General features: G+C 44.9%; 1 protein-coding gene across 1 annotated transcript in view; it reads left to right on the forward strand.

Annotated features, from left to right (window-relative positions):
* ITIH5 (inter-alpha-trypsin inhibitor heavy chain 5) overlaps nucleotides 1-21,615 on the forward strand; it is a 48,511-nt gene extending 26,896 nt beyond the window's left edge. Inside the window, exons 8-14 of the mRNA XM_054631815.2 lie at nucleotides 8,427-8,598; nucleotides 11,103-11,412; nucleotides 14,122-14,675; nucleotides 15,040-15,090; nucleotides 16,145-16,261; nucleotides 17,557-17,934; nucleotides 18,949-21,615. Coding sequence (XP_054487790.1) covers nucleotides 8,427-8,598; nucleotides 11,103-11,412; nucleotides 14,122-14,675; nucleotides 15,040-15,090; nucleotides 16,145-16,261; nucleotides 17,557-17,934; nucleotides 18,949-19,247 — 1,881 coding nt within the window. The 3' untranslated portion in view covers nucleotides 19,248-21,615. The remainder of the gene's footprint in view (nucleotides 1-8,426; nucleotides 8,599-11,102; nucleotides 11,413-14,121; nucleotides 14,676-15,039; nucleotides 15,091-16,144; nucleotides 16,262-17,556; nucleotides 17,935-18,948) is intronic.
* The last annotated feature ends 1,199 nt before the right edge of the window (nucleotides 21,616-22,814 follow it).

Genomic DNA, 22,814 nt, shown 5'->3' on the forward strand with positions numbered 1-22,814 from the left:
GAATGAAGAAATGAGCTAGGAGAAGAATGTGGCCTTCAGACATTGCTGTGTCAGTCTGGCTGTGTGCCCTTGCAGCCCTGTTCTTTCCAGTGGGGTTATTTCAGTGTAACACTGTGGGACAGCCCTTGAGCTTTTCCCTTTGCCTTATTTACAGTACAGAATTGTTCACTGCTCCAACTGTAATCCATTCTGCACTGGGATAAGGGCTTCAAGTAACAATGCTTGGTGCTGATTAGAACTTGCCTCTGTAAATCTTCACACTGGCATTTATTCACATCCTCAATGCTGCTGTGAGAGTGCAAAGACTGAGCATCTACTCTGCCCTCTGGACCCATGGAACTCCAGCTCCTGAGAAATCAGATCAGCTTTTGATCTTCAGATTAGTTTTTCATGTATTTATCACCATGATTACTAGACAAGTGATCACATCCTTGAAGACAATTTTATCATCTACTGAGCAAAAAATTCAGTGCTTAAGTGTCCTGGATGAGTGTGGAGCTAAGTGTTTTACTCGATGTTAAGTAGAAAACCTTTTTCAGAAAAGGCAATAGGAACAAACATTTGTTCTAGAGGATGGTTGTTTTTCAGCCTGGGAAACAACAAAACAACTTTTTAAGGCCATGTAGGGAGTCAGCAATGTTCAAGTGACCAGCAAAGGATCTGGGATGCTCAGGAGGAGGAGACTGGACCATGGACTGTAGACAGACCTTTATTGTCCAGAACTCCATATTCAAACTCCCTCCATGACAGGCCTGTGTCAGTATTGAACAAAATGCTTCTTGTGCAGGATTGCGAAGGAGTTTTCCCTGGTTACGCTGTTCTTGTCTGCCAGGAAGAAAAACACAAAGATACATTGACAGGGAGAGGGCCATTGCAGTTCCTCAGCTGCAGGACATTCCCTGTGGAGGCAGAAAGGGCCAATTGTCCTCTCTGAGAGTGGGATGCAGGAAGGTGAAACAATCCAGGGATAGGCTTTGGGGTTAACCCCTGGTTTTGGTGCAGAAGTCCCTGTTGCTGGCATGTCACAGACATCTTTTATGAAAAATCCTTTCTTTAGGATTTTTCCTCCTGAGAAGCAGAGAGGCCTCAAGAACAAAATGTAAACAATGATTATCTGCTGCTGTGGAATGCAACAGGTGCATCTGGGATTGGTCTCATGGGGTTGTTTCTAATTAATGGCCAATCACAGCCCAGCTGGCTCGGACTCTCTGTCCGAGCCACAAGCCTTTGTTATCATTCCTTCTTTTTCTATTCTTAACCAGCCTTCTGGTGAAATCCTTTCTTATATTCTTTTAGAATAGTTTTAATATAATATATATCATAAAATAATAATTCAGCCTTCTGAAACATGGAGTCAGATCCTCATCTCTTCCCTCATCCTAAGACCTCTTTGAACACGGTCACACTGGCAGGTGTGAGCAGCATTTTATGTGGGCAGAAAGGACACTGGGACACAAAGGAAAGCAATGATGTGGCTTCCAACCTCAGCAGGAACAGCACTGCCCAAACCTTTGCTCTCCCTGCTCCCTGTAATGTGGCAGTGGTGTTCCCACTGCATTCCCCCTGGCTCTGGACCCAAACCAACCCTAGGGCAGCACCTTGTCTGGCCATGTTTGCACCATTTCAGGTGTGACTTTGATGCCAGCCTTTCCTTAAGTCACAGTACTAATTTATCCTTCTGACAGACCATGGGGTCAGGATGAGCTTTGGTTGTTGCTGTTTGAAAAACCCAGCTCTTTTTATCAGCTGCCTCTGCATGTTTGAAAAGGGAAAGAGAAGAACCAAAGCACAGAGGATGTTGAAGGGGAAGAAGGAGCTCTTTTGATTTTTCTCCCTGTATTTCCTTGCAATCTTTTGCCAAGCAATATATTCACTTGTACTTTTCTCCTTTTTGCTGTAGATCTCATTTCTGAGCCCTTCCTTGCACTGCTGCACTCTCAGACTCATTCCTGGACAGAGCTATGGCTTCCTAATTCCCTCTGAGCTTACATCTTGTGCCTTAGCTCCTTTCTGGTCAAATTTGCTTTCTCACAAGGGATCTGGAAGGACAAAGGGTGCTTAAATTTTGTCTTTAGTTGTCAGATCTTTTAGCACATGGATGCAGATGGCCCCAGGTCTGCTCTCTGCAGGCCATTCTTGTGCTTCTCCTCCTGTCAGTGGGTCCTGTTTTCCAAAGGCTGTGGTTGGGAATGCTTTCCTCTCTGCTAGCAGTGCTCTTAGGCTGGTTGATCCCAAGTCCAAGCAGTTTCCTGGTGCTGGCTGAGCTGGGAGAGGCTGTGTCACTGGTGATGGAGTCCTGCTGCCCAGCTGCTGCCAGGGTGGCTGGATGAAACACTTAGAAGTGCTGCTAAGGCAATGGAAAGTGTGAATACGTGGGCTTGGGATATGCATTTTAATGAGGTGCTTGAATTCTCCCCTTGCTGGCCAGCAGGGCCAATGTCTGGCAGTGCCAGAGCTCCTAACAACCACATATTGTGTCCCTGTGAGCTGCACAGCTCTCAGGGTAGCCAGGCCTCACCCTCGCCCTGCTCCCCAGACAAACAAGGGACTGTGAAAGAAATGTCAGATTCCTCCTCAAAGGTGCCCAGATGGTCTGACATCATCCCAGATGTCTCTGAGGCAGATCTTTGACCCCAAAAAAGGCTGTAGGCTCTCAGCTTTCTCACAAGAGTGTGTATCTTCCCATGCTTTGCTCCACCAGTGTTAAAGCAAGATGAGGTCTGTCAGAGGTAACTCCAAGGGCTGGGTACAAGGGGGACAAATCACAGCCAAACTCGAGTGTAGCTGAGGGAGTTTTGCTCCTCCTGCTATTGCTGGGGCTGGTACAGCTCTGAATCACCTTGGCTGTGATGCAGGGCCTGCAGCAAGCAAGAACCAGACAGGCAGCAGCTGTGTTGTGATATGGCATTCACATTCTCTGGAAAAATCCCTTTGCCCAGGATTTTTCTCCTGGAAAGCTGAGAAGCCTCAGAGAAAAAGGAAAACAATATTATCTCATTTGCTTCTCCTGTGTTGTGCTCACATGTGGAATGTGTTTGGAGATTGTTTACCACAGGTGATTGTTCCATTGGATTCTGCTGTGAGTTGTTTTCACTCATTGGCCAATCAGTGCCAAGCTGTGTTGGACTCTGGAGAGAGTCACGAGTTTTCATTATTATCTTTTTAGTCTTCTGTAAGTATCTTTTCTGTATTCTTTAGTATAGTTTAGTTTAGTATTCTTTAATATAATATAATATAATAAAATAATAAATGAGCCTTCTGAGAACATAGAGTCAGATTCATCATTCCTTCCTGCCATGGGGCACCCCACAAATACAATATTGCATGTCCAGGTGTCAGTGCAGACGTGACAAGGAAGGTCACAGTGGTGGCTGGGAGCTGGCTTGTCTCTGTCCTTGTAGGCTTGAGCAGACACTGTTTGCACATCAATAATTTAGGCAGTGTGAGCTCCTCTCCTCCCCTCTCTCATCATTCACAAAGCACAGACATGAACTGTGCTCACTCCCTGGCAGTCATGGTCACCTCACCTGTCCTCAGCTGTAGACCAGGGTTGTGCTGCTCCAGGTTTGAGGGTGACATTTCGTAGCCCTGGAGGTGGCTGGTTCAGTCCCAGGGTTCCAGCTGTGTTGGCAGCTCATTCACCAGCACAATTCCTCATCTCAAATGCAGTGGCAATTCAGTCTGCACCTCTCACCTCAATTTTATCCATGCTAATTTGAGGGAAATGCAGGAATCTTCCCCCACCAAGTTATTCTCTTTTAAACACTCATTTAAAACCTGACTCTGACATGTACAAACCATTCCCAAATGGTAAAAATGGATTTTTATTCAGCTGTTCTGTGTTGTTACTTCCTGCCATCCCCTGCTTTAATCCTTGCTCCAAATTCATGTCCAAACATGTTGGGAACAGCATTTCACCTTGCAACACCTGGCACAGAGGCACTGGACCCCTAAACCATTTTTCCTCAGTGTGAGTGGGTCCAGCTTATCTCCAAAATGAACCAGTGTCATGTGCACAGCCATGGAAGAACAACCTGGCCTTCAGCAGGGTAGAAATGGTTAATTTTCTGCCTCTTTGTCAGGAGTTTCAGTGGAATGACTCAGTGGGGCCAGGTGGGAGTGGAACTGCAAGGACCCCATTGGCAGCAGAGCAGTTTGGGAATCCCATGGCAGCCACAGCTCTTGGCTCCTTGGAGCCAGGAGAAGTTCCAGCTGTGGCCTTGCTAGGACTGAAGCAGAAGCCTGAATCCCAGCTGAAGCTGCAGCCAGAAGAGCTTTGCAAAGCCTTGCCTGGGCTCTGGTGGAGATGGGAGGAGAGGGCTGGGCACCAACTGCACTTGGCCATGGCTGAGTCCTTCAGGATTTCAAGCAGTGCACTTTTACCAAGATATTCTCCTTATTAAAAGCTGGTTTTGCCTGCCAGCTGCTGAATCATATCCAGCACTCTGAGGGAAGTCCATAAACCATTAGAGGGTGAGGAAGGCTGGTAGGTTTCAAAGCACATTGTTCCACCCCATGAGGAGTGTGGTCTTTAGGACATACCTGGAAGAGAGATGGAAACAGGAAGGCACAGGGGATTCAGAGCACTCTGGGAGAGGTGGAGAGACAGTTCAGCTCCTTTTGGCTCCAGCAAGAACCAGAATGCTCAGGATGGGCAGGATTAGTTGTTGAGGTGAGTCCCACTTTCTCTGCTTGCCTGGAGACAGGCACTTCCAGACTCAGCCCACCCTAAAACCTGTCCAAAACAGATGGGATGGAGTATTCCCTGGTGGTGGCTTCCTCGAGCAGGATTAGATGTGATGCCCAGATTTCTGATGACTGAGTTGGCAAAGCTGAATCCCACCCTTTATTTTTTGTGCTGAGGATGGAGTAAAAGCTGCAGGAGAATGAACCATATGGCCTCCCTCACTCTGTTTGCTTTGGAGCAAACCCATGTGCACACACGCACACTTGTACATATGTTTGTGTGCATGTCACATAAACTCAAAGTGTTTTCATTTATGCTGCAGAGGCAAGCACAGGATACAGATGCCAGAATTCAGGCTGTCAGTGCATATCCATTAAAATATGGCAGAAGTTTTTTCCTGGGAAAAATTGATTCAAACTCTGTGGAGTGACGAAAATGAGACAAAAAGCAAAGAGGAAATGAAAGAAGGGGAGAGATGGTCCCAGCCCCACATTTGGCCCCTGTATGAGGGTGTGGGGAAGTGCTGGGTTTTCTGGGAATGTGTTTCAGCTCCCTCCTGATCTTCTCTGCAATTCTAGCTTGGATGCTGTATACACCCAGGTACTTCTGCTCTGTGTTGTTTTACTTTTTCCTTTCCTTTTCTTTTGGCTGAACACAGGCAAGAATGTCAAAAGGAATTTGTGAGCACAAGGGAAGTGAGATGCAGCCTCTCTGCAAGTAGGCCAAGGCAAGATTATTTCTCCTCTTGCCTTGTTCTCAGAAACAGCAGAGCTTATTTGGGCCCAATAAATCCCTCTGAGAAAAGTGCAGTTTCACAGAATTGGAAAAAAACTGAAGAGAGGGGTTTTGTAATGGGAGAGGTCAAGCAGTGTTAATTATAATCAGAGCTGTAATATAGATAATGAGATTTGGGGAGGTTTTCTTGAAATCATTGCCTCTAGGAACCTCTGTTTCTCTCCTTTCTGGGGTGGAGGGGGGGATGTGTATGTAAGGAGTTGTGGGGGTCTCGTTGCTCCTCGCTTTAACGCCCTTTAACACCCTTCAACATGCCCAAATTTCCCTCAGGAGAGCTTGGCACTGAGGCCTGCTCACACACAGGATAGGAGGGTCTCCATTTTAACTTTCTGCTTACTTTGATCCATTTTTTGAGGGACAAATACTCAGGCCAACCTTGTTATTGTGGAATTAATAATCCAAGAGTCCTTTTCTCCGCTGTGTGACTGCTGCCTGTGCATGTGTGGGATGGTTTGGCTGACTGAACTGAGGGCTGGGAACCCCAGGTTTTGGGAACCTCTCACTTTCTGACCTTGACATAATTACAAAAGCAGCCTGGTTTTCCTCCATGTAAAATGGGATGTTGATGGAGGGTGTCTCTGAAGGGTGATGTCATCCATTATCTAAAGCATTTTTCCAATAAAAAGGGTGTTGTAAAAGAGCAGATGAGAGAGACTAAAACCTTCCATCCTTTTTCAAATAGCTGATTATTTCACCCAACTTTTCCATTTTCTATGGACTGTTAGACTGGAGGCAGCCTCCATGTTTGGGGCAGGAATTCACCTTTGTGAAGGTGTGTTTGGTGCACATCATGATGTGAACCTGATGGGAATCTCGCTTTCTCTTTGAAAGAATCTCTTCCACCAGCATTTGCTTTTATATTCTTGTCTCTGAAACAGTGGTGGGACGTGGAGGAATGTTCCAGCTAAGCAAGTGGAGGGATTAAGCCTGAGATCCCTGCAGAGCAAAATTATTTGTACAGAGGACAGAAATAGGCAGGGAGAGTCTCCAGACCTGGCTCCAGAATGTTTGAAGCTATGGGAAATATTCCCCTTAATTCCAGGTGGACTGGGAGCCAAGGCACCAGCTGTGAGGATTAGATTTGTTTGCATCATTGCATCATCATCTGCCATGCAGAATCCAGGGGGATATTGATGACACAGCTTGATCAGTCCTTTGAGCCCTTTTCCAAACTGTCTTTACATAGCAACATCAGGCCTAGGCTTATGTGGTTTCCAGCACTGCTGATTACTCCTACATTTCTTCTGGACAAGCCCTTCATGTATTTTCCTGACAGGCATGAGAGGAACCTTTAAATGCTGGTGAGCACACAATATAATTTCTTGCATAGCTTTCCTTGGAATTTGAAGGCTTAATGGAGGCCAAGAAGGGGCTGAGCTGAGAATCTGCTGATTCCTCTGCCTAGATATTGCCTCATATTCCTCCCATGTGTTTTGCATCCAAATATAGGGTATGTTTGCATGGCCAGAGGCTGCTTTTGGGCAACCTCTCCATGTCTTACTCAGCTGAAGTCTGTCTCCATGTGAACCCAGCTGCATGGCTGCTAAATCCAAGCTGGTCTCACTGTGGGGAGCTGGACACCTCTGCAGTCTCCCTCTTGCCTTTTCCTCAGTGGTCTGGCTCTCCCAGAAGCCAGGATCCTTAACCTCCTTTGCTAAGAACTCATCTTGTGACCAGCTTTCCTCACTCTGGTTGCCTGTGTTTACAGAGGATGATGAACAGTTGGCATATTGATGAAAAATAATATGCCTGGGACAAAACTGACTGGCAGGTAGAATCTGCAATGACTAGTCAGGACTTCTTTTTATATCTAGTTAATTGAATATATTAACCTAAACATTTATTCATTGCTGAAACTATTCAGTAGAGTGCACATGTAGCAATAGTATCCTAATTATGAACAGAGAATGTGCATCCTTTGACATGTTTACTGGTTTTTTAACTTATAAGTTACCTATTTTAAATATATGCCACTTGCAGCTTACTGACAGTCTAGAGGGTGTCAGACAAACTCTAAGAGTTTGTTATTAGTCATTATTATTCACTATCTCTTAATTCAGAACATGGTTCTCCCAGTCACTTGGAGTTTTTATCCTAATTGTGATGCCTGATTTTTAAGCTTAGTTAGGTCTAGATGTGCCTCACAAGAACTTTTGGGCAAAAGTTGTTTTTCATCTCATATTTGCCCAGCCCCTGGCACCACAGAGATCAGGCTTTGAGATAGGGAAGGACATCCCAATTTTATTCATCAGCCAAAATGGCAGTGTAGAAATATCCAAAAGATCAGTAAACATCTTGAAACTAAATTCTCACCCACTAAAACACTGACAGCTGTGTCTGCTGCTCGTGGAAACCCAGGGTACTGGGAATATTTCTCTGTCTGTTCTGGGGTGCCCTGACCCCCAGGGGAGCTGGGCTGACTTTGGCCCTCATTCATGGAGAAAGTTTCCCAAACTTCAAGATGGACTGGAATCCACAAAAGTGTGAAATAGATTATAGAGAGCAGTGTAGGTGTATCACTTGGTGAGAAATTCAGGGTTTGGGATTTTTAGTCTGTTGTGGATGGAAGCAAGATGGAGGGCACAGGGTGTCATCCTGGGTTTCTTCTTCATGCTTCTTCTTCCTTCTTCTTCATGGGTTTGGGTGGCATTTTGTAATTGGGCAGAAGAGTCCCCATTGCAGCTCTTTGGGATCAGTAATTGGGTTAAAAGGGAAAATAATCCAGGTGTCAGTTCTTAATTGGATAGTTTAGTCTTAAAAGCCCTTGTAGCAAGAGATTGTTGGCCATTTTGTGCCTTCTAATGAAAAGCTGCAGAACTCACAGTAGTGAGACTGTTTTACTGATAAGAAATAATGAACAGCTGAGCCTGAACATGAACTGCCATCTCAAGTGCCTTCAATCCAGACCCAGAGAAACCAATAGCTCTCTCTTTTCTCTTTCTAGACCAAAGAAGCTCTCTTCACAATTCTCCAGGACCTAAGGCCTGAAGACCACTTCAATATCATTGGCTTTTCCAACCGAATCAAGGTCTGGCAGCAGGACAGGCTGGTGCCAGTTACTCCAAATAACATCAGGGATGCCAAAAAGTACATCCATAACATGTCACCCACTGGAGGTATGATCAGAGATACAGATGGGATTAACTGTGCTATCCAGTTAACTACAACAGAACAAAGAGTGGGAAATGTGGTCTTGGAGCATATGGAATAAAAAGGCATTGGGATTTAGGTTATGGGACATAGGGTTCCCTTCATCTCCACTCAAGGTTATGTGTTCTTTATTAACATACATGGTGGGAAGGTTTTCTCAGACTCTGCCCATTGCAGGGGGTTTGGACAAGATGGACTTTCAATGTTCCTTCCAACCAAAATTAGTCTGTGATTCCATACACTCATTAAACCAAATTTGATTCCATTCTCTCGCTTATCTGGTGACACCCTCGGAATGGGAAAGCCTCCAAGGTTATTTCTTGAGGACACAGATGAAAACATACCCTGGCAAAGAACACACAGTGCCAGTATTGTGTAGTTTCTGAAAGGCTCTGTGAAAGCAGGGTCACGATTTTGTCTGGGCTGGAAACCCCAGGGATGGAGCACACACTGTGGGGTGTGGGATTGCCTTCTGCAGGATTTAGTTTCTCACCCAGTACTGTCCTCCTGTCTCTACCAAAATTATATTTTAAGAATTTCTCAGCCCTTTTTGCTTGTGCCTTGTTGTCTGGAGGGAGGTGGGCAGAGAAAACCCCAGAACAGTGGCAGAGTGCAGGTGTGAGTTTTAATTTGATTCATAGATCTCCTGTGAGGCTATGGACAGTAGTATAAAAAATCTCAAACTACAGTGAGGGTTGCAATCAAACATATTCCAGCAGCTGTGCCCAGAGAGCTGCAGAATGACCTTTTCAAACCCTTCCCCATGGAAGTGGTCACAGCTGGTTGAAGGTCAGGGAGGGCCTTCCCATGGCTGCCCCTGAGCAGGGACCACTCCTAGCAGAGGAAACCCTCTGATGGAAAAACACAGCAAACAGGATGGTTGGCTGTGCTGCTTGTGTTGTGAGAGGAATTGCTTAGGAAGTGGTGAAGGGACCTGCCCAGTTAAACAATGACCAATAGTAATTGGGACAAAACTCAGAGAACAAAGCTTTTTACTCCTGAAGTGCCAAGAGAGCTGTGCAGGAACCAGCTGGGTTTGCCCATGAACCTGCCAGAGAACAAAAGTAAAAGGAAATTATTGACTGTGATTCTCCACGGCGATTCTCCACCACAGGTAATTCAGGTTTTTATCAGGTTTGGCTAACTCTATTTTCTGTTTTCCCTATAAAGGTGCTATTCCTTGAATATCTTCCACTGAACACGAACACACACAAAGAACATGGTGTGGTTACACCCCTGTGTTGTACTTACAGACCAAAGAAACAGGAGAAAAATCATGCTGCTAAATACCTGAGGATATGGCAAAAGGCAGTTTTCAATGCTTGGTAGTTCTAAGATAGAACTGAGTATTAAATTACACACTCTGCTATGTGACACAGTTTACTTCTGGTTGTGGGGAAAAAGTTCTTTCTGAAATTTTGGATCTGCCTGGAGATTGAGAAAGTTAGAATATTTGGGTGCATGTTTTTTGGTTGAGAGCGATTGTGCAGAAGACAGTCAGGATATTGAGGACTTTTAAGAAGTCTTTGCTGCTCTCCTGTTCTTTGTCTTGCTGCAGTCACTGGAGCTGTGCACACTGAGTTTCTAGGTTTGTGCTGACTTTCTATCACATCCTGTTGATAACCTTCGTAGATCTCCCTTTCCAGACCCCCAGGAGTCAGCTGTGTATGGCTCTTAACCCATTTCACCTGCTTTGTTTCCTAAGAGCTGTTTTTAACCCCGATGTGCTGATTTTGCAAAGGTCCCACAGCCAATCCCTCTGTGCTTTGACTAGAAATACATGGAGAAAGGCAATACTTGTACTCATTTTCCTTTTTTTTTTTTTTTTTTTAACACAGTGGGCTTGGATCCTTTTCATGCCTATTCTAATGTGCATCTGTTCCCATATTTACTTTGTTTTCTCCCTCCCACCCCACTTCAGGCAGTTTTATTCTTTGCTAGCCAGTTGTTTTGTGCAAACACACTCCTCAGCTAACCAAGCTCTTCCCTTTAAACTTTCTATCCCCTGGGGTGTGAAGAAGGAGCCCATCCACTTGTTTTCCAATTTGAAGGCTTTTTTCCTGACTCCAAGTGTTGTGCCCTTCAAAAAAAAAAAAAAAGGCAGAACTTTTCCTAGTCCAGATATCATCTGGGAGAGTCCTGTAATTAAGTTTAACAATTTTTGTTTGTACCAGCCAGACATAGTATGACTGTTTACCAGGCTGATTGTTGTACATTGAGACATTCAACAGCAATTCCACATGACAAACTGAAATTCATAATTCAATTCTTAAGACCATAAACAGCTGTGCCAAACTCATGCTGAGTAACAGAGCTGAACTGAATTCGAGGGCTAGAGCAACTTCATGTGGAGAAAAGGGGCATCCTGATGTCCAGAGAAGCTGTCACCTCACTGAAGGGAGCTCAGGGAAATTATTCACACCACTCTTAGCAGAAGAAATGATCTCTAATCATTCTGGTACCTTCCCAGGGACTAATATCAACGGGGCCCTGCAGACCGGGGCAAAGCTGCTGAATGATTACATTGCTCAGAACGACATCGACGCCAGGAGTGTGTCCCTGATCATCTTCCTCACGGATGGGAGGCCAACTGTGGGGGAAACACAGTCCTCCAAAATCCTCAGCAACACCAAGGAGGCCATAAGGGATAAATTCTGCCTCTTCACCATCGGCATTGGCAACGACGTGGACCACAAGCTGCTGGAGAGGATGGCGCTGGAGAACTGCGGCATGACGAGGCTTTTCCAGGAGGATGAGGATGCAGCCAGCCACCTCAAGGGGTTTGTTCTGCTTTTTCTGTTCTTTGGGGTCTCTGGGAAAGTATTTTGGGATAGAAAATCCTTTAATGAGATATGGCGAGAAATTGGAGTTTCCCTGAGGCTCAGCTCTGGTTGGGAGAGGCAGAGTGTGATTGGATACTCTGAATGGCTACCCAAAAATTCCCTTTTTCTTAGCAGACCCCCTGAAAGGTACTGGAGCTCCCAGCCCCTCAGAACAACAATTTGTTTCCCTAATTCAGATCATTTTTTTGGACATGTAAACCCAGAGAGCGGGGGGGCACAGGTCCCAAGTCCTCACAGGGAGATGGTAGGAGGAAAGGATGCATTTCATACATCAAATCAACAACATAAACAGCATGGAGGGGATCAGGAATGAAGACTCCAATTTGGAGCAAAAAATTTATTTCTTTATTTTTTGAAAATGATAATTTTCTGCCCAAGATTTGAAATATTTGACTTGGAAAAATACATTAAGATCATTCCTGGGATAGCCATGTAGTCATTAATTTCCTCATTCTTTGTGACCATTAATTTCCATATTCTTTGTGACCCAAACTCCTCATAAATTTCCTGAAATCCTCATGCTTCAGTAGGACCAGAGATTATGCTGCTCTTCTGTGATAAGGGAGCTGTAGTCCAAGGGTAAGTATCAGTTCCTGGTAAGGAACAGCAGAAAGATGCGTGACCACATCTCTGACCAAAATGTTTGGCAATGTGTCAATGTTTCCAAATAAAAATGTTTGGCTTTTGCTCACAAAATGTTAGTGTTTTAACCACAGAAACCAAAAAAAAAGACAGTTATTGAGTACTGACCTCTCTCCTGGCTCATGCCTAACTCCTCTGGAGCAATAAATCCAAGCACTTTCCACCAGGGCTTTGCCTTCTGTGGAATAATGCATGTACAAGAATTCCTTCTAAACTAAATTCTATAGATGCATCTGTCATTCCACCCATGTCATTTCCTCCCCAGGACATGTATTTTGGATAGCAAGTGGCATTCCCTGGCAGAGAGAGGATGTTCTGATGGATTGGGCTGCAAGAGCCCAGTGCTGCAAGTACTTGTTCAAACGCCTCTCTCTGATGAGCAGCTCCCTGTTTATCAAGCTCAGTCATGGCAAACCCATTTGGCACCTGGTGCCAAATTTATACAGAAAAGCACAATCACTGCTGGAGGCCAACTCAAGCCTCACTTGGAGGGAAAAGCTAAATGGATGCCAATGTAATTTTTTTTTTATGCTCAGCGGGTTGTATTTTTATACAGATGCTTCCTTGAATTGTATTCTAAGACAGGTTGTGTATCTCCACCATTTGTTACAACTCAGAAGTTAATTTACAGAGTGTCCTCAAGTTTAATTTAGTCATGTTTTTAAATCTGGTGAGGTCTCTGCATGAAAGACAATGAGTGCTCAGACAGACTTTAAAAGAAAGTCAACCAATTCAGGCTTTGGGTTCCCTTGGAGAGAGAATAAAGCAGAAAGTGTGACTTTAGCTTCCAGACAGTCTGTTTAACCAGATGTGTCAAATAAATGCAGCTTGAACTAGAAAAAGGGCTGAGGCCAATTCTTTGTTTATTTACCAAATTAAACTCAAATGACTTGCCAAGAGATGAGCAGTTTGGCATTTGAATGGGAAATGTGGTATTCTTGGAGCAGCTTGGGAGGAACCTTCAAAAGCACATTGCTGTAGGGAAAACACAGTACTGTAAACTTGGGCTTTGAGCCTTGGGAAGGTTTTCTTGGCTGCCTGGTGCGAGGTGTTCTCACAAGTGTGGTTGGTCACGTTAACAAGGCACTAAAGGGTTAACCTCCCTGGTGCCAGGAAAGCCATGCCTTGCTCCCACAGAAAATCAGCCAGGAGGAAGGGAGAAGTGAGTTCCCTTGTGCCAGGGTGCCTGTACATAGCAGCTAGAATTCCTCCATTCCTTGGAAATGTTCTCATTTATGGGGGCATGGTGAGATTCCTTCTTGATTTTCTTTCTCTGTTGGCCCTCAGAAAACTGTACTCCTGCCTGTCCTACACTGACCAACCCAATCTAGGGGTCTTTCAGAGATTCAGAGGCTTTGGTTTGCAATCTCTTCAGCTTTGGTGGACCTAACATTTTGGCCTTACAGTTTCTGGCTCTGGGATACCATGTGTAACACCACTAGAAACCTGTGGGTAACAGCACCTCATCTAAGTACATTTTTTAATAACTGGGGTGCTTGCTGTGAATCTTGGAAGCCAATAGTTTACTTTTAAGTGCTCACAAATATCTCCTTGCAGAGATCTGGAACCACAGCTGAAGTGACTCCCAGGCCATGCTGGGATGGTTCTGAACATACTTAAGAGATTCTGTTTAGATGCCTAAGGAACAGGCATCTAAACATCTAAAATCTAAATGAGGCAGAGAATAACTTTGGTTGACAGGGACCTCTGGAGATCCTGTAATTCAATCTGCTGCTCTGAGAAGAGCTAACTTCAAGTTTAGATGAGGGTTCTCAGGGCTTTGCCCACTCAGGATTTGAAAAGCCCTAGGGGCAGAGACCCACCACCCTGTTTTTCTAGGCCAAGTTAGAGTGGATGTGGTAGTTAAATTTGGTTTCTGATGGCTCAGACTGCCCCTGAATGACTTATGAGCCATTTTAGATAACCTGACTGTGTCCTTATTGGTGTACCAGTGCAAGAGTGTGTTCACACAGTTCTAACAGTGAAAAATTATCTTGCTTTAAGGTTCTATGATGAAATAGGAACTCCCCTTCTCTCTGACATCCGTGTTGATTACCCTGAAGACGATGTGGAGCAGGTCACCCAGAACTTCTTCCCCAACTACTTCAATGGCTCTGAAATTATCATTGCCGGCAAACTCATCAACCGCACCTCGGATAAACTCCACGTGGAGGTGACTGCCAGCAATTCCAAGAAGTACATCCTGCTCAAAACAGATGTGGCTATTGACCTGCCCAGCAGAAATGACATCAGGGGTGTCCCTGGCCTGGAGGATGGCAAAGGTGACAATAATTACATTGAGAGGGCCTGGAGTTACCTCACCATCAAGGAATTGCTCAACTCGCGGCTGAAGAGTGATGACATTCAGGAAAAGGACAAATTGATGGAGAAAGCCAAGTCCATGGCCCTGGCTTACAATTTTGTTACCCCCTTCACTGTTCTGAAGATGAAAGAGGCTGGACTCCACTCGGAGCCACCTCAGGAGGAGTTTATCAGCCCTTCCACTGATGGCATCGGGGAAAAGGTGCAGAGCCTGCAGGGGCACAAGGCCCCACCAGGTATGAGAGAAGAATCACCTTGTTCTGGTAAAAAATCCTTTTTCTGGGCAATATCTCATGGCTAACTTTGGCACAGGGGTGATCTAGACAATGAACTGAGGGGTAAAGCTGAGATTTTCATACTAATTTTGCTAATTGTGGGCTGGGTAGTCTTTAGCAAAACTTTTAGGCCCCTCACCCCCTTGAAGCATTTACTGCTCTGTAGAAACAATTGGAGAAAAATTGGTATTCTACATGAAACTTAAAGTGGCTGCAGGAATATATCCCATAACCTCTCTGAATAATATTTGGGGAACATTTTTAAAATATGTTTCTTTCTGCTGCTCAGTAAGTAATTGTAACAGCTTTCCTTCCCCACTTCTAGGTATACGCAGAGGGCAAGATAAACAGAGGATTAAAATCTCCAAAACTTCAGGTCAGTGCCTGTCTTCATGCCTTTCATAATGCAAAATAATAGTGACTGATTTATGGAAACCTCAGATGCATATCACTGTGGTATAACCATCCAAGTGGTTACAAAATTCTGTTTGTCAGGCCTACAGAGCAGGGAGAAAAATGAAAACAAACCCAAAATACAGAGAGGATCAGTAACGAGAAGGACTGTGAGCAAGGCAGATGATCCATAACTCTTGATCCTCATATTTGAGATTTCTGCAGGTTAGGGTAGAGCAGAAACACATTCTCTCTGTACTAGAAATAGTGAAAAAACCTTTTAAAAATAATAATGCTGAAATATAAAAAAAAGTTGTTGACAATAGAAAAAGGAGAAAGTTCTGTAGTATTTTACAATTTTCCTGTTTGTCCTGCATCTTTGCTTAATTTTACATGCATTAAACACTGAAGAATAAGTCCAGATCAAGAACTTGAATTTCTCTTGATAGGGTCAATTTTACCTTAGAAAATAGCATTTTTGGCTTGCCTTATTAATGGCAGCTGAATGATAGTTGATGGTAGGTCAAGGATTGTTGAAAAATTAGGATTGTAGGATCAACAGCTGCTGTTGACTGCTCCAGTATGATACTGAGGGCCAGGAGGGGTCAGTGTGAGGTGGAGCCATGCAGCAGCCCTTGGTCAGAGAGTACATTTCTGTGTGCTGTGGGGATGTAGCTTGCCAAAAAAGAATGGAGAAGAGTTCAAAACACCTACATGATAATTCCCATAAATCACCAAAATTATATTCCAGGAAGAAAATATCCTGATTTTCATCTAGACTGTTTTGGGTTTTGAGTTGTCATTGAAAATCCAACCTCATCTGTGAGAAAAACAAAACAATCTTTGCGAAAAACAAAGCAAAACTTGGCATTTCCTGGCAAACTCCGTCTGACCCTCTAAAAACAACAAACCAGGAGGACTTAGAAAAAAACAGGGACAAACACACTTTAAACAGCAGTTTTGTTGCAATCTTGGATGCTGCAGTTTTGTGTAAGCCCCTCACATTTGTCTCTTTTTCCACATTTGTCTCTTCTCAGCGGATGGGGACCCTCACTTCGTCATTGATTTTCCCTCCAGCAAGTTCTCTGTCTGCTTCAATATTGATGGAGAACCAGGGGACATTCTCAGGCTGGTCTCTGATCACAAGGAATCTGGTGAGCAGCCAAGTCAAGCAGTTTCTTGTGGAGGAAAATCAAAGAGTAAGGCCAAGCCTTGCAGCAGACCAAGCACCAAGGTGCCTCAGGCGAGGAATTGATAGGAAATTAGAACAAGTTTCTTCTGTGGTTCAACTTCACCCAGTTACAAAGTCACAGCTTGCAGAGAAAAGGTTTGGATTCAACAAAATTGCTCTGCTGTGGGAAATTCCCTCTTTATTCACAGTATTGTTTGGTTTAGGACAGAGCAAAGTACCTAAGCACCATGGCTCTTTTAGTAAAGAATCCACCAAACTGGCTGGAGAGTCATGACAGTCCTGAGAAAAACCACATGATTCAGGATCTGCTTTACCCAAGCCAATCTGAGCCAAAGCATGGTCTGATCCCATCTGGAATTCTAAGCAGGACAGCTAATAAGCAGATTATGTCCTGCTCAGGGCAATAGTGGGAGAAAAGGGGTGTCAAAACCAGAGACAATTCACAGGCTTGTTTTACAAAACCCCACAATAAATTTGTAAGATTCTGTTCTGTGTGGCAGTCGTCTAGCCCCCATATTTCTGTTAATGTGTGCCTTAAAAATACAAAATACAGCTCCAGGCAATGTTTCCCTTCAACTTCTTTCACAGGCTGTTTGTGCTACTGCTTGAATGATTTTGTGGCTCAAATGCAGAATGAGCTTGAGGAAAACAGACTCTGTAGCACTAGAACCCTGAATCTTTGAAGACAGAAATGAGAGATCTCATCAGGAATAATGGGATATGGAGACATTTAATTTCAGTGTTAATGGCTTGGGTTTAGCTTGGGTTAGCAACAAGCCTCCTCCTTAATTGTCAGTCTTCAGAGGCTTGTGGGAAGTGAGTCACTGTCTTATGGACAATAGGTCACAACAAATATTAAAATGACTGGGAAATTTACTGAGGACTTTTAGGCTTTAATTGACTCATTGGGATCTGCATCTTAGAATACTCAAAAGGGGTTCTTTTTGTGGCACTGTGTACACTGTGATTAATGGGACTGGGGGCACCTGCCTGCAGAGAAGGCCAGTATTTCTGAGCTTGGGTAAATTTATGTGCTCTGTATGAGGTGACAATTCCATAACAGACTGATTATACTCGTTTGAATGCTGGTAAGTGAAATAATTGAGCATGAGGTGGCGAGCCTACATGTCCTCAGTCACAAGGCTTGTGTCATTGAGACAATAGGCATGTTCCTGCTGGGCCCCTTCCAGCTCAGGCTGCTCTGTGGGCCTGTGATCCTGGGTTCCAGCTTTCACTTACTGATTGTTTTCCTGCAAGGTGTAACTGTGAATGGACAATTGATCGGAGCTCCTGCACCGCCCAACGGCCACAAGAAGCAGCGGACTTACTTCAGCACCATCACCATCCTCAGCAACAAGCCAGAGAGGTCCTACCTGGAGATCACACCCAAGAGGGTCATCCTGGATGATGGGGAGAGGCTTGTCCTGTCCTGTGGCCGGAGTGCTGTCGTGAGGAGCAGGAGCCTGGAGGTGTCCATCTCTGCCTTCTCCAACATCACCGTCACCATCCGGGACTCCATCAGCTTCGTCATCCTCATCCACCACTACAAGAAGCCAGCCCCATACCAGAGGAATCACCTGGGGTTCTACATCTCCAACAGTAAAGGCCTCTCTTCTGACTCCCATGGGCTACTGGGTAGGTGGCAGGTTCTCGGGTTCAGAGCTGTAAATCAGACAAAAATGGTGTTTCTGAGTGGAGACAGGAGGGAAGGAGCAAGGCAGGTGGGGATTAAGTTCACAGGTGAGACTTTCACATCCTCTCTCAAACAACTTCTCTCTTTCTAGTACCTCCAATTCCTCTCCTGTCTTTTCCTGTAGGGGCTATCTCTCCCTATCCCAGCTGTGCCTGGTTTTCACATTTCCATCCTTTTAATGATTGTTCAGTACAGTTCCTATTAGAATACACATGCTTGATGCTCCCAAGTACAGAGAGAAACCAAATCTTCCCCAAGAAATTTTTGGGGCCCCTTTTTTCAAATGTGAAATGAAAGAAGAGCCAGCCCTACCTTTTGAAGGAATTAGGCTTTAGGTAGGCTGAGCAAATGGCCAGATGGTTGTGTTCCTTCAGCCAATGAGAAGTATTGATGTTTTTGGTCATGTACAGGAGCAGACCTCTAAAACTTCTGCCATAGTTTCTGTGCCTCTCAGACAGCCCCAGGTGAAGGAGGAGATGGTCCCTTAGGAGTGAGGTTTTTCCACTCAGGCCGCTCTCACTGACAAACCTCTAAATCCACACTTAGGTTTGGCCTAGAAGAACTTTCTCCCAAGAAGGCAAGGGAACAGAACTTGAACCTTCAGGCCTGGGACTTTTTGCTTGCTGATGGACATTGTGTGGGTTATTAACCTCTAGTAACCATGTCCCACAGAAGGGAACTTACTACTGGCAGCTTAAAAACCTCTTTAGCTCTTTAGTGACCCATGGGAAAAAAATAAATAGGAATTTATTCTAACCTCTGTGTTTGTGGGATTTAGAAATGAATCACAGGAACAAGATTCATCCTGCTCTTGCAGAGAAGATCCGTAGGCTGAGAATCCTCAAATGCATCCTACCAAAAAAAACCCAAAAAACAAACAAACCACCAAACCACAACAATTTATAAACAGGCACAAATCAGCCAGTCATGTACTCTTCTTTTATCTTGCCTTGCAGGTCAGTTCTTGAGCCATGAAGTTAAACTTCTTCAGGAATCCCTAAACACAAGTCATCAGGAGGTCGAGCAGAACCAAACAGAGGCCTTGAAGGCAAACCCTACAAACACCCTGAAGGTGAAGGGGAGGCTGGTTCCTGTGGTGTGGAAGCAGAGGAGGATCTACAATGGGCAGCAGGAGGTCGAGTGCTGGTTTGCCAAAAACAACGCGGACAAACTGATCGATGGGAGCTACCAGGACTATTTGGCTTCTCATCCCTTCGACACGGGGACCAGCTTTGGGACAATCAACAGCCTTTAGGACCAGTCACAGCAATGCATTGCAGCAGCACGTGGGACAGCAGGGCCCTTCTGAAGCCTGTTCTAGGCAACTTATGAGTATTTCCTTACCTTTTGGTGCCAAAGAAACCAAGGATTTTGTCCTTGGAAATCAGCTGTCTGTCTTTCATGCTAAATGAACGCTCATCAAATTCCTGAAGAAAAAGAAGGCTGGGGGAAAGGATGTGGTTAAAGGCATAATTGATGCTCTCTCAGTGGGAAGGGGGGAGAAATAAGCCAGTGAACAGTGCAGAGGCTGCTGGCCTTAAAATAAACCCATGCAGGGATCTATGCAATGCCCCCTGGGGCTGGTGAGTCACCCCACAAAAAGCAAATCATACAGAACAGTGCCTGTTGAGGTGATAGGCTTTGCAAAGAAGTGACTTGGAGCACCTGCTCCAACCTTGGTCCATGGGGAAAGGAGAGAAAGACAAAAAGAGAGGAGAGGTGGGTGCATATTCATCTGCAGCAACCCATTAGCATCAAACAAAATCAAACCCTTAAATCAACAGGCCACAGGAGGGTATTGCTTTCCTGGTTAGTGGGATGAGGTCTGGATTTGGCACTTAACATGACATTCCCTGAATCACTACAAACCCTTAAAACAGTGGTGTAAACCTTGATGGGGTTTCTTGCTGTCTTGGCACACAGGCTGTGTGCTTAAAAAGCACCTCTGGTCCTCAGCAGCAACAGCAGTGGTGCAGGCTCCCATTCCATGGAGCAGTTAATCCAGCATAATTCAATTTAAATAACATTGCAGGGTTGGTGATTTCTTGAGCCTTGATTCCCTCAGGAAGAAACAAAGTTCCACCATGAGCTTCCAGCAGACCTGGAAGCTGTCCTTGAGCATTACACCCCTTCTGCTCAGCAAAGATTAAAACTTCCTAAGGGGTGACAACCCAGCACCCACAACAGCTTGTGAGCCTACAAAGCAGCCTCTTGAATTTCTACTAGACAACTCTAGCTGCTTTTGTAATCAGGGAGGAAGTTTTTATTTATTCCAAATTGTCAAAAAATTTTCATCCCGATTTCCCCTGGCTTCTTCTCCTTCCTTACCCTGCAGGAATTTGCGCACAGCAGGAATTTGGCAGCAGGAGGTTACAGAAGGGTCTGCCAGCCACCCCCACTGCAGGTGGTGCTCCAAACCCAAAACTGCAAGGCTGTGCTGTGTTTTAAAGTGAGGCATGACTGAGCAATGCTACAGATCAGCCACAGGGGAGTTTTAGCAAAGAACTTGTCCAAAGGGGACTTGACAACCACAAAGACATTTACATGGCAAGGCCAAACTGAGCTCATGAATACACTGCCTTTCCAGAATTGAAAAGGAGGGAGGCTGGGTGTGGAAGCATCTCCAGGAATTAAATGACATCCATGTGTTAGGAGAAAACAGTTGCCAGGGACCTACAGAAATAGGTTCAATCTTGACTGATTTTTTTTTTTTTTTCATATTTAACAATTAAATCATATTGTTGCTGTTGGAGCTCCAGCTGCTGGGGGTGGGGTGGTGATTTTCCAGTTGCTTGATCAGCTCGTTAGTGCTGCAAGCACCGTGGCAGCAGAGCAGGTGGCAAGCATGGTTTCTTTACTCACACCATGTGCTGCCTGGAAACAGCCAAAAAAGCACCAGCAAGATTGAACTGCACTCTGGAAGATCCTTACAGAGAGCTCAGTTAGCACAAAACCCGTGCCAAGGCTTGTACTTTGGAACAGAACATAAAGAAGAAACTACTGCTTTGGGCCCTGCTATCTTGAGAAATACCTCCCCTGCGAGAGAGAGCTGAAGGCAAGGCCTTCAGCACAGTCCTGAGTGTGGAATAATAACACTAAATAATAATCATAATAAGGTTTAATGCTCTGCAGTTTGCTTGTGGGCCAGGAAGAGATGAGGAGGAACAGCTGTGAAGTTGACATCTCTGCCCAAGAAGAGAGGAGGAAATCACCCAGGGCCCACACCCAAACAAGCTCCCCTTTCACTGGCACAGAGCAAACAGGGAAGTGGCAGGGGATCTCTGGACACCCCAGGGTTTGGCAGGTGTCTCCATGCTGTCCTTGCTGAAACCTCCCCTCTCCTCCCACATTGTGCTGTCCACGTGTATTGCTGCAGGGAGGGACAGGCTCAGGCTCTCCCTCATCTCCTCTGTATATAGATATGTATATAATATATATAAACACACACCTACTGCTGATAATTCATCATTGCTCCTCTTTTCTCCTCCTCCAGCCAAGGAAACACATTTCTTTCAGGTCCTGAAGATGACAAGGATCAAGTCCAATGAAGCACCTGGGGCAATATACTCAAGGTCTCCTGAAGGCTCCAGTTATCCATTTCACAATAAATATTTTACAGTGAACACTGCAGTGAAGCTTTCATTTGGCAAAGATAAAAAACAAGCTTTGGAGCTAAGGCTGTGTGTGTTTTATGCTGCTGGACAGGCTCACGTTACCAGAAGACTGAAACAACCCCCTATGAGTTAACAATAAGTTGGGAATAAGCGATTTCAGTGGAAAATGAAAGGTCATTGATGTTCTTTAGTCTCTATACACTTGGTAGGAGGCAAGAACAGGCTTCTACTCCCACATTGAAATGAGAGTTTAACCACAGACTTTAAATACAGTAGAACAGGACATGGGAAAACAGTTTGTGCTTCTGCTGCCCCAAGAGCAAAGGCAGGTCATGGACTGTAAATTCCATTTTTTACAGCTCTGAAAAGGACATCACAACACTTCCCTCTCTCATATGGGGAGGAATATGAGAATATTGAGAATATTAGGGGGAATATGTTCACGCTTGGTCCTCACAGCCCTTCATGCTGTCCCAGAGAGCTCCCAGACCTCTGTGCAGCCATTGCAGTGAGGTTGCATTTGTTCTCATCTCCAAGAGTGTCACAGAGCACTTGGATTCACTGGGATGTGCCCAGTGATTGCACATTGCTCAGACAGCTCAGGAATGAGGCTGAGCACTCACTCTGGAGTGCAATGGAAACAATTGCATGGCACCATTTCAGAGATGAGAAGGGAACAGGGCTGCTGGGACAGCACTGGCTACGCGAGGATTGAGAGGGAGAACCTTACCCCACATCTTACTTGTCCTGCTGTTGCTGATTGTGAACCTTCTCAGCCTCTGCTAAGAGCTAAAATGAAGATCATGTCACTCACAACCCAGTTTAGGACAAGGACATTGCTTTGGCCAAATTTGCACTCTTCACCCACTGCAGGATTGCACTGTGCAGCCCCATAGCAAGAGCAAAACTCCAAAATACCAGTATTCCTCAAAACAGGGAGCAAGTTTCCAATAGGGAAGCTGTTTTCACCTATTTCCAGTCAAAACCTTGCACAGCACAGGATTTATTCCAACCCTTACCAGTGCAGAACCCCCCAGACAAGCAGAAGTTGTGTTGTGAAACCAACTGCACTGAGCAATATAAATAATCCATTCAGAGAGCTGTGTGCCATGTGTTCCAAAAGCCTTTTGATGTGCCAGCAGAAGTAGGATTTTGACCCTTCATTAAGGAAGAAAAACAAAAAAAAAAAGGACTTAATTTCCAGAAAA

Source organism: Agelaius phoeniceus, chromosome 5 (assembly GCF_051311805.1).
Source record: "Agelaius phoeniceus isolate bAgePho1 chromosome 5, bAgePho1.hap1, whole genome shotgun sequence".
NCBI lineage: Eukaryota > Metazoa > Chordata > Aves > Passeriformes > Icteridae > Agelaius > Agelaius phoeniceus.